Source organism: Triturus cristatus, chromosome 1_2, assembly GCF_964204655.1.
Source record: "Triturus cristatus chromosome 1_2, aTriCri1.1, whole genome shotgun sequence".
Lineage (NCBI taxonomy): Eukaryota > Metazoa > Chordata > Amphibia > Caudata > Salamandridae > Triturus > Triturus cristatus.
In genome coordinates this window covers 543460448-543472775 of record NC_140580.1, presented here as the reverse complement: position 1 = coordinate 543472775, position 12328 = coordinate 543460448, and the positions used below count along the sequence as shown (strand labels likewise).

Below are 12328 nucleotides of genomic sequence, written 5' to 3'. Positions count from 1 at the left end.
CAGGAGCCAGATTGGAAGGTTGAGCTGAGCTGGGTCCGGGTGTCTGATCTCTCCATGGTTCTGGGTTAAGAGGCGTGAGGAGAGGTGCAGTTTTTGGTGCAGAACTACAGAGAGTTCCAGTAATGTGGTGTACCATGGTTGTCGGGCCCAAGTTGGAGCAACTAGAATGAGAGTCAGTGAATGTTGCTGTATCTTTCAAGCCACCAATGGAATGGGTGGGAGAGGCGGAAAAGCGTACGCAAATCTTCCTGACCAATTCATCCATATCGCATTGGACAATGGGTGTGGGAATCTGGCGGCGAAGCTTGGGCATTTGGCGTTTTCGTGTGTGGCGAAGAAGTCTATGTGTGGTTGGCCCCATATTTGAAAAAATGGTTTAAGAACTTGCGGATGAAGATCCCACTCGCGAATCTGTTGCGTTTAATGGCTTAAAAGATTGGCTATGTTGTTTTGGACTCCCGGGACATGTTGGGCTAGGAGAAAAATGCTCTGCGGTACAGCCCATCTCCAAATGCTTTGTGCTAGATGAGAGAGCTGTAGAGAATGTGTCCCGCCTTGTTTCTGTATGTAATACATGGCTGTCATGTGGTCAGTGCCGACTAGGACAGCCTTGCCTGATATTTGCTTTTGTAATGCCCTTAGGGCTAGGAATATGGCTAGTAACTCCAGGTGGTTGATGTGGAGTAATTTCTGTTGAGGAGTCCACCTGCCCTGCATGGTGTGATGTAAAAGATGAGCTCCCCAGCCGGAGAGCGATGCGTCCGCTGTCAGGACAATTTGTGGAACTGGCTCTAGGAAGGGTCGCCCTTTGGAAAGGTTTTTGGTGTTCCACCACTGCAGAGAGCGGTGAGTGCGACCGTCTAACCAACACCAGATCTGTTAACTGACCTTGAGCCTGGTTCCATTGGCGTGCTAGGCACTCTTGGAGAGGACGCATCTGGAGTCTTGGGTGAGGCACTATGAATATGTAAGAGGCCATCATCCCTATGAGTTGCATGAACACTCGAGCTGGAAGAGAGTGTGGAGGCTGAAATTTGTTATGAGGGCTTGTAAGCTTGCTATCTTGGCTGAACTGGGATAAGCGAGCGCTTTTGAGGTGTCTATTGTGGCACCTAGGTACTGCTGTGTGTGGGACAGTTGTAGATGAGACTTTGCGTGGTTTACTGTGAACCCCAAGTCGTGGAGTAGTTGAATAGTGGCGTTAGTGTGTTGTACACACTGACTGTATGAGATGGCTTTTATGAGCCAGTCGTATAGATATGGGGAGACGTGAATGTGCTGTCTTAGATGGGCTGCCACTACCGCCAGGCACTTGGTGAATACCCAGGGTGCTGTGGTGACTCCAAAAGGGAGTACCTTGAATTGGTAGTGTTGACCGTCCACTACGAACCTGAGATATTTCCTGTGAGATGTGTGAATGGGAATGTGAAAGTAGGCGTCTTTGAGATCTAGAGTGGCACGAAAGTCGCCTTGTGAAAGAAGAGGAAGGACCTGCTGAAGTGTGACCATGTGAAAATGGTCTGACTGTATGTAGAGGTTTAGGGATCTGAGGTCCAGAATAGGTCTCAGAGAGCCGTCCTTTTTTGGTATGAGAAAATACTGAGAGTAAACTCCTGTGCTTTGTTGGTGCAGGGGAACTGGTTCTATTGAACTCTTTTGTAGGAGGGAGATTACTTCCTGCTTGAGCAGTGATAAATGTTCTAACGACATTGGGCGCTGTTTGGGTGGTATGTTTGAGGGGTAGAGGTGAGTTCTAGACAGTAGCCCGATTGAATGATTTGTCTCACCCACCTGTCTGTGGTGATGCTGGTCCAAACAGGCAGGAACTGTTGTAATCTTCCCCTGACTGGAGTGGAATGGGCCGGGGCGGAACAGTGAGAAGTCACTGGGTAGGGGTGGAGGCAGAGCGGGTGTTGTTGGCCTTGCCTCTACCTTTGTTATTATTGCCTCTGTAGCCTCCTCTCTGGTAACCTCTGGTGAATGTAGACTGGGTGGGAGTCTTATAAGAGGTGGAGGGGTTGTCAGGGGAGTAGGCTCTGGAGGTGCCCTTGTAAGAGGGATGACGAAAGGAACGTCTGGGAGCTTGCGATTGTAAGGCTCCCATTGATTTAGCTGTGTCCATGTCCTTCTTCATCTTTTCAAGGGATGAATCAACATTAGGGCCAAATAAGTGTTCCTGATCGAACAGTTGGTTTAAGATGGAACTTTGTACTTCAGGTTTGAAACCGGAAATGCGTAGCCATGCATGTCTACGCAGGAGAACACTTGTGTTGACAGCTCTGGAGGCGGTATCTTTATCGGGGGTGAAGCGTCCCCTGATGTTTAAGAGTTGGCCCTCTTTCTAGCATTGGAGACTACAAGGGAGTCTAGAGGTACGGGGCCCTTAATGTAGGCTGGGGCAGCCTTGTATTTTTTCTCGATCCTGGGGTTTATAACCCTAGCCTGACAGGATCTTTAAATACCTCAGGTGCATGCTTGGTAACTCCTTTTAGCATGGGTAGAATAGTGGTGGACCTTTGTGGGTTATCAAAGTTGTTCATAAGGAAATCCTCTTACACAGGGTCAGTATGTAAGTCAACCGCGTGGTATTGGGCAGCTCTGTGTAGAAGCTGATGAAAACCCATTGTGTCCTCCGGAGGGGAAGGCCTGGAGGGGTAGATGTCATCCTGTAGAATTTTAGGAACATCTGGCGTACTATAATCGTCCCAGGGATCAGGGGAATAAGGTAGATCCCCTAGTGGCTCATCATCTGCACCCCTTCCTGTGTCATCAGTGGTGTCATCATCATCCATTGGTGGAGGAGATGGTGGAGGAGAATGGTGTGGTGGAGGTGGTGGTGGAGGTGGAGGTGGTGGAGAGGGGACCCTGAGGGGAGATGTGGCAATGTCCCTTCTTTTAAGTGGTGGAGCCGGTACAGGCGTATCCAATGGTCTCTTCTTTGTACTTACAGTCAACTGACCAGTTTTAGGGTCCTTTAGAAGAGTTTTTTGTTTAGGGTCTGCTTTAAATAGCTCTTCTGATAGAGGTTGGTCTTTCGGCGGCGACCGCTTCGGAAGACTTGCACGGCACCGACTCCTTTGGCTTAGAACTAGGATATTTTACAGTCTCTGTGGCTGCTTGTGGCACCGGGTGTTTTTTCGGATCAAAGGATTTTTTCGGTTCTGAAGGGTGTGAATCCGAAGCTTTAGGAATCGGCTTTTTGCTCGGCTCCGAGTGTTTTTTCGGAGTCGATGGGGCGGTGCCTGTAGATTTCGGTGCAGAGTGCTTGGATGTGGAGGCAGCGATCGACACGGAGGAGGAGGGCGGTTTCTTTATCGTTCCGGTGTCCGCTCGGTATCGATGGTGGACTGACTCGAGCCCGATTCGCCTGAGGGCTTAGTAGGCTTCTTTGCCATGCCCGAGGGCGGGGCATGGGAAGCAGTCTCTTGGTGTGCACCTGGGCCCGTAGGTGAAGGTGTGACCGAAACCTTTTTCGATGGTGTAGGGAGGGGGTCGGGGTCGACGTCTCTACTTACGACCCGCTGCCCAGGAGTGATGTCCTCGATGTCGGAGTCATCTTCTTCGGAGGCGCTGACAGGGCCTTCTTCGATGCGCTCCTGTTCAGGTACATTGACGCCCTCCTGGAAGATGTCATCGGGAATGGGCGCAGACGAGTGAGCCATTGTTCTCCTGGCTCGACGATCTCGAATGGTCTTCTTCGAGCGGAAAGAGGCCCAAGCTGCACAGTCTCTGGCCTCGTGCTCCGGAGACAAGCAGAGGTTGCACACCTCATGCAGATCAGTGTGGGGAAATTTCGACCCACATTGAGGACATTTCTTGAATGGCGTCCTTTCCATGAGCCAGATACCAAGGCCCAGGTAGGCCCGAAGGCCTTCGTCGACAAAATCGAGGACTTCGATGTTGAAGAGATGCGCGACGAAGAGGGATCGCGATCGAAAACTATACCGGAGAAGGGTGAAGGATTGCGCGTCGAGAGTGGAATCGGTGACGGTTCCGAACTGGAGCGCGAGAAACACATTCGAGCCCGATGGCGAAAAAAAACAATCTGAAGATGGAGCCGATGCCCATGCGCACTATCATCCAAAGGAGGAGTCACCTATCTCGTGACTTCCAAAGACTTTTCTAAGACAAAAACAAGTGCAAACATCCGGGTGCAACACCATATGGCGTTCTATGCTTAGTGTGTGATCTGCAGCTCATATGCCTTGAACATAAGATACCCAAATAACAAAAATTTCTGATCTTCATAATAGGTATGCCTCCCACCGTAGATTTCCTACAATGTGTGTTTTTGGGACCACTACTCATGATATATGATTTCTTATAATTAACCTTAAGTGTCACGTACGTCATAAAAGAATAAAAACCACCCAACAAAATTAGTAAACCATTAGGGTATGATATAATAGCACCATATTATCTGCATAAAGCAGAACAGGGACCAATTGTTCACCGATTCTAGGAGTGTCAGGAAATAGTTTCTTTAAAAAGGCATCAAGTGCATTAATATAAAATAAGAATAAAAAAGGGGCCAATACGGAGCCTTTTCTAACCCCCTTTGTAACTTGAACGGGGGTTGTTTAGTCACCATCGTGAGAATATCGAACCCTCTTTGTGGTACTTTGGTGCAGCCTTTTCACAAAGATTAAAAGGGTAGGGTCAACACCCGCTTGGGCCATAATATACATAATTTGTCTCCACTATGTCAAATGCCAAGAGAGGTCCATAAACGCCATTTGCATGGCTACTCTCCTGGCCTTGACACTTTTGCCTAGGATAAGAGACAAATTTAGGGCTTGTTCAGAAGTACCCAAACCAGGGCGGAACCCATATTGAGCCTCAGTAAAGTAGGCTCTTTCTGCCGCCCACTCTTCCAATGTCCCTAAGATCACCCTCCTGAAAATCTTTGCAGGGGAGTCAATAAGGGAGATGGGCGATAGTTTAACGGGTCATTTTTATTACCTTTTTTGGGTATGGTCACGGATTTCATTCACGAATCTGGCTGACCTGTAATAACTAGCGCTCTAAAAACATCTGTAATTAAAAGGTACCCAAAAATGTAGATCATGCTTCAAAAGCTCTACAGGTAATCCATCTGGGCCCGCTGCCTTTACTGAAGCCGAACTACAAATGGCTTTCCTCCCTTCCCCCATTGTTATCGTTTTACTAAAGTTCACCAATTGCTCATGACTAAAAGCAGAAACCCTCACATCAGAAAGGGTGGCAACCCTCTTTTTCGAGGAAAAAAACTTTGTAAAGTGAGAAACCCAATCATGTTCTAAAATAAGAGTGTCCGTCCCTGAAGTTGTTCTTTTAGTAAAAAGGGGGTGATTCACCATCCCCCCAAAAGTTATATTGTCTTTAAGAGAAGCAGCATGCTCAAAATCTTCTCATGCTTACACCCTGATCCCATTTTTTCCTATTATTTAATACAGTTCTATAATTCCTTCTTGCTGCTCTGATGGCGATTATATCGCATATATGATATGATTAGTAGTTTGTTTCAGGAATTTATATGCTTTTGTGTAATCCTTGTTAAACCAAGAATAGGCAGAACGCTCTGGTCGTGGTTTAGCTACCAATAAAAGCTCAGAGATGTAAAAGCAAATTATGCTCAAATTTTCCCCGCACTCTCGTTGGTTCAAGATGCGGGGCACTGAAAAATGTGCATCACTTCGCCTCCAGCACCTGAGGGGTGGAGTCTGCAAAAGGGGGCACAACTCCTATTCGCTTAGTTTTCCTGCCAGTTCTCCAGCCAAAAGTGGGGGTTTGAAGTTGGGGCTGCCACATTACAAAGGCAGCAAGGCCTTTGAAGCTTTCCTCTCGGGCACTGTTTCAAGCGGCACCTCTGAGGTGCATGTTTCAATAAATCCAACACTGGCATCAATGTGGGTTTATTAAGACATTATATACACTCCCACCTCAACTGGCATAATGGCAGCAGCTCCCATAACCTGATGCTAGCAGTCCCAGTAAGCAAAATGTAACAAGGGGGCGCCATGCTGAGAAAAAAAAAAGGGTGCAGCCTCCAGAAGCGGCCGTCATGTTGAAAGATGATGCGTGATGGCCGTTAAGTGGGTGCCGCGCTGATCACACACAAAATGTATCAAGAAGCAGCCTTCCGAAGCGGCCACCATGCTGAAAGATGAAGAGTGGAGGCCGTGAAGCATGTGCTTCATTGATCAAGGAACCGAAAACGAACGCTTGTGTGAATCACACTTTTAAAATTTTAAAAAAAGCTCCCGAGACAGTAACAAAAAATGTTAACTAATAGGGCACTGCTCCATAGGAGTGAACAACTGGTGAACAGTAGGGACAAATAGGAAAGATTAACCATTTGGAAGCAATAATTTTTAAAGGACACTGAAAGAAACAAATGAAAAGCAATGGAAGGACTGTAAGCCCTGAAAGTATATAAAATAGGTATCTAAGGGACAGCGCAAGCTCTGTCTAGGCTCGACCTAAAAAAGATCATTTATTTTCTGACTTGTAAATTGTCTTAGCTTGAAATATCTGCCATGAGTCATGCCAGCAGATGATGCCTATTGAGGAGGTGGTGTTGCATCCGGGTCTATGTCCATTGTATTTAGGGTGACCTAGCTCACAGGCTGGCTTAAGGATGTTCAACCATTAACTCAAATAAGTTAAAGAGGGTGTGGATCAAATGAATGCCCATAGATACATAGTAAAATGCCTGTGAAATCACTATTCAGTCTAATCCCATGGCTAAAAGATGTCAAACATGGAGCCTAAAGAAATCTAGGTGATTGGCACAACTTTGGAAGGAAGCCACAAACAAGGCAAAGGACCTTCCTGAGGAAACTAGTTAAGGTTGGTTCAAAGAAAGGTGTTTTAGATTGTTCCCCTGCTCGTTGTTAAAGCTTTAGGGCTGCAGGGTTTGAACTAGATAAAAAGATGTCCAATACTGGATTTAGCTGTGTTTTTTCTGTACCGGCTCCATCAAACTTAGTCCTCTTTGTGCAGGTTATCTGAGAATAGAACCTCGGCGACCCGACGCTCAATAACCTCGCTGGCCTCACCACTCCTAGCCACGACTGTGCCCTCCGAGCCATCCTCGGGCAACCTGATGCACCTGCCTCATCGCTTCGGAATACGACTCCATCACCCCATATGCACGGTGACAAAGCTGCTTCCATCGTCAGACAAGCCACCCTTGGACAAGCTCTCCCTTGGACTGGGACGTGCTCCCTCCCGTCGCAATTTTCACCAACATCGCGGGCACTGAGGGGCGTCGGAGAGAGGTTCTCCCTTGTTGTCCCCACTGGCAGGGCTGCTGGTGCCTGTGTTTGTTCCTTTTCGCTGGCCACCTGCTTGGGCCCTTTCATCGCGCTCCACCACTAGCGGGGCTGCTGGTGCGAGCACCTCTGTTTGCCTACCGCCGTGAGGAGCCTTTTCGGCGCGGACCGCCACCGGAGCTACGGAGCCTGAGCCGAGGCTCCCCTCCACGCAGCCATCTCCCTCTTCCTCCGTGTGACGCTGGCTATGGATAGACGAGCCAGCTGGTGTGATAACGTCCGGACGTGAGACTGACGAGGCGGCAGGACCTGGTCTGCCCCCATGCCTCTGCACAGCCCCCGACGTCGCTGGACGTGCGCCCTTCCCACTGCAAGAGACACATGCCACGTCCTCTCTGGCTTTTTTGCGACCCCCATCTCCGCTAGATAACCTCGGACGTCCCATGGTGCTGCCACCGGAGCATCGAGCCATCCTTCACCCCGCTGCTGAACGACCCCTGACTGACGGTCAGTGGACTCCCTCATCCTCTTTGATGTTCATTTCCTCCAGACAGCACTATCTCCTAACATGGCGACGTCCCTCCAATTTTCACCCTTCAAGATGGCGTCTAACATGGTCCTCCATCAAGAATAGGGTGAGTGATCTAGGAGACACCTGAAAAAGCGGCGCTCATACTGTAGGGGCCCCTGAGAATTCAAAGGGGAATGTTAAAAATGGGGACTGGCCGAATGGAAAACCAGGGGCAGAATCGCTTGCCTGATCCCAAGATGGCCACCACAGTGGTCCTTTACGACGACGAGCTACTACACTCTGACAAAAATAGGACATCGACCAGACCTCGTGCTTATCCCCCATCTATCTCACCTACTAGGATATTAAATCTGTGTACTTGCTATTGACTGTTGAGACCTAGCACTTAGGATGATGCACGGTGGAGCTACCGTGATAGCTATAGAGGAGACGGGCTGTGGACTTACCCCCTCGTCCATCACCTACCCACGTCACTTTGGGCAAACTTTCCTTCGTCTCACCGCCATAACTTCCTCTTACCCTTTCACCTGACCCACTCTACCCTTATGCGCTCCTTATCTCATACTCTATGCTCATCAATGTTTCTAGAAACTTATGTAACTTGTATCTGATGTAACTTTGTAACAATGTGGAACCTCGTGTAAAACGCTCTGATACCTCTGGGTCTAGCTTGCGCTATATAAAACTCATCAAATAAATAAATAAAATAAATAAACCACTCATTCTAGCATGATGTTCATCCTCAACACCCAGGCTATTCAAAAGCAACCTTCTCAGCAAGTACTTGCCCTAATATCTCTGAAGGGCAGGTTAGGTGGTACGTTGATTACAAACCTAGAACAATCTTTTCCAACTACAGAATCCAAGGTGAATCTTTGGGCTGTTACCCAAGTATTTTCTACTACAGGAGTGATAGGAATTAAAGCAGATTTTCCTTTTTAACAATGATGCGCTCGAAGGTAGCTGTGCAGGACTATACAAGGAAAAATCCTACAATGTCACTGGTAGAAGATTGTTTTCCCTTTTCCAACAGCATATTTCCACACACAGTACTTACACCTTAACAAAAAACTTAAGCTCCCAGAAGCTTTGCGATAATTGCTTTGAGGATGGCTGAGTCTCACAAAGGGCTTTAAGGAAAAATAAAAATTATGGAGGGCTTCCTAATGGGAAAAGAGATTTTAATCCAGCCAGAACGCTCCTCTCACGCCACTGGAAAAAAACGAATCAGACCACAAAGAGGACATGGCAACTGCTCAACTCTCAGTGAAACCAATTGCAGGGCCGTGAAGTCAGTCATGCTTTTTTTCTCCGAGATTAATCATTCATCTGAGGCAGCAAAACAATATGAAAACTCGTATCTCATGGTTCCTGAACAAAAAGAGTGAACCAAAATACAACTTTTTATCTGAGCGTTTAAGGATAATATGTTCATCCACTCATAAAATCAAATCAGTTGCATCAAATGGGCTTAAAATATTTAATTCACTATTGAATTAATTATTTTGGAATGGGTACATGGCTTAAAGTGTCGGCCAATTTGTATGTGGCAATTAAAGTACAGAGACAAATGTCAGGATTTTGCGAATAATACATTCCATTAGACAATCACCTATCTTTATATGGGCATGTCCTTTGTAATGGTACACTTACCTAACAATCTAATTAATAGCAATAAATATGTCCTAGAGCAAACCTAGTGACCTCAGGCACATCAGGCCACTCCCACGGTAGTACAATCACACTAAAGATGCAGCGAAATGGTCATTTTAAACAAATCATACACTGTCTAGTCCTAGTTAGCAGCTCTGAGCCCACAGCAGAGGTTTTGACCAAGGAGTCTAAAATGCAAAAGAATGTGGATTAAACCTAGCCAGATTACATTGTCTACAACCTTCACTTTTAATCAGATTAGATATATAGGCCTGGCTCACAAATAAATCTTCCCAGCCCCCCACCTTGGCAGAATGGTGGATAGGGGTGGACTGGTGTTCCAAGATGGAATAACCGATATACTATACCAGGGACTGTCCAAAGAAACATACTAAGATTTGGGGCACTCAGTGGTCTTATGTTCTGGAGAACATTGGATGGCAGGCCTGTGACAGGGACGTCAATGGAATGGTGGATAAATGATTCTAATGTGTTACATTTGAAAGAGACTGTACTAACCATTATAAAGAAAACAAAAAAATGGGTTTATCAAAAAAATATTGGACATATGGGGAACACTTAAACAATATTGCATGATCTAGTCCAATCCTTCCTTTAATTATCCAGCTTTTCCTTAAGTATTGCACAATACATAAAGCTGACCTTATGTACCATTTGGAATTTGGTGTAGATGTTGTAAGGTTCATACGCTTCACTGCAGAAGATAAATCAAATAAACACATAAATAGAGTGAACAGAGATACTCTATACCAGACCTCATAATTTACAAGACAAGAGCACAAGTGGAAGTACGATGCTAGAATGGTTACAAGAGATACCTTTCAGTGTGCCCAGAACTGTCAGGGCTTTGATTCCCACCAACTGTAGCTGGACATTCGTATCAGTCATCGCAGAAAACACCACAGTGCAGAGAGCATCTTTGGAACTAGTTAGTGCACATTCATCTAAGGAAGAATAAAAAAAAATTTAAAAAAGCGAGCAGCATTATAAATGACTGGGAACTATCTCAGAGGATAATTCGACCAGCAGACAGAATAATCACATGGTTTATATTTTAAGAAAAGGCATTCTGCATTTCACATTAAGAACACATTTCACACTTAAAAAGCCAGTCCCCAGGAAACATTATCTGACCTGTAACGTAAAAGGGAGAATCCTTATTTAAAACAAAAGGGCCCTAGTGATTCTCTGCATTCCTACCCACTCATGGTTTCACGATATCTGTCTTCTGTGAGAAAACAGCTAGAAAAAACACTGTGGACAGAGCGCAGTGCTGCCAATGTGGAAAGGGATGGAGGATACACTGCCAACCATCAGCACTGGGAATTGGGCAAATAGAAGTGACATTCAAGGTAACAATAACAGTTTCATACCTTTGTGATAGTCTCACACTTAATGGTGTACACCAGCTTGGTCACTCCATGGAAATGAGCATGCAGAGGTGACAAACTATCATGTATCAAACCTTAGGGATTCTGCAGGATAAACCTTGCCACCCAAGCAATAGCCTAGGGGTCAATTTAATTCAGTTTGTTTATTTGGTATTACAAACCAACAATGTCACAACAATTTATAAGGGATAGAATGGCAAAACCTTTTTAACAAATATGTTCTCAATTGGATTTTACATATATGTGATTAGTTATAGAGGAACTCTAGTGATGTCCCTCAACACTGCAGCATTATCTAATTCAGTGATAAAACCCACAAATTGCTTTTTGGCAGGCTGCTCATCACACAGACCACCACTACACATACAACAGCTAAATAAATAATATTCTGTGGTATTTTCCTGGCTGCCTCATAAAGAACATCTTCACACCTCGCCAGCACATGACACTCCAAATAACACCTGCTACTGGTCTTTCTGCTGTCAGTAAACAAAAATGCATGTTTATCCTGCTGCCTTAAAGGCAGCAGTTGTTTTCTATGTATCTGGCATAAGGAACCAGAAAGTAATGCACATTTTCTGCAGTTTATCTATCTGCTAGTTCCACAGAAAATGCTGAAGATGATGCAGAGCTATGATTTGTACATGTGCATTTTCTTATGTTTTTCCTCCTTAAGAATCAAGCGAAAACTGTTCTCCTCATGTAACGAGGGCACCCATGAATGTGCTTCGGGTAGTAACATGCAACTTTAAAAAAGTTCCTTAAGGGAAACCATCTCCACACGATCTAGTATCAATGTAGATACTATGTCAATAACAGAACATAATATTTCACTACTCATAGCTTATAAACAGTTTCAAAGAGAATTTTTGCAAAATGTATACAGTTGATAAACATTGGTACATCCCACAACATTTAAATTTCTGAACACTGGGGTTAGGCAAACTGCTGTGTTCTAGTCTTCCAACTCAAATAAAGGTTTTGTTGGAATTAAAAAGAAAAAAAACCACCATTCTTTCAAGGAGTACCATGTTTTTTTTTTTTTAAATTTTATTCATTTTAACAAAAGAATCATTCACCATACACAGGATAACATTTTCCCACATCATCAATTTGGTCTCTAGATAGGTCCACATTCCTATCACATCATATAGTTCCAAAGGAGTACCATGTTAAAGTATGTACAAACGTATGTAAATTAGTGGATACCCAGGCATCTCGTACTGCCCTCAAAAACACACCTGCACTCTGAAGTCTAAAGTTTATCTTGGGAAGAGGAGGGTGCTGGCATTAGAAAGCAGCAATACATTCCTCCTGACTGACCTCATCCCATCACTGCTGCTGCCAGAAACAAAAAACACAAAGACTGTACAGTTTCTACTTATTCAAGACTTTTTAACAATATTACAGTGCGGTGTGTGCGGCTGAAAGCTCAAGCTGAACCCTTTGTAAGCTTGATACGTTATGCTTGTCAG

General features: G+C 45.3%; 1 protein-coding gene across 1 annotated transcript in view; it reads right to left on the bottom strand.

Annotated features, from left to right (window-relative positions):
• Positions 1 to 12328, bottom strand: part of MMS19 (MMS19 cytosolic iron-sulfur assembly component) — a 498998-nt gene that overhangs the window by 205407 nt on the left and 281263 nt on the right. The window contains exon 15 of the mRNA XM_085606380.1: positions 10281 to 10406. Within this exon, the coding sequence (XP_085462506.1) occupies positions 10281 to 10406 (126 nt within the window). The remainder of the gene's footprint in view (positions 1 to 10280; positions 10407 to 12328) is intronic.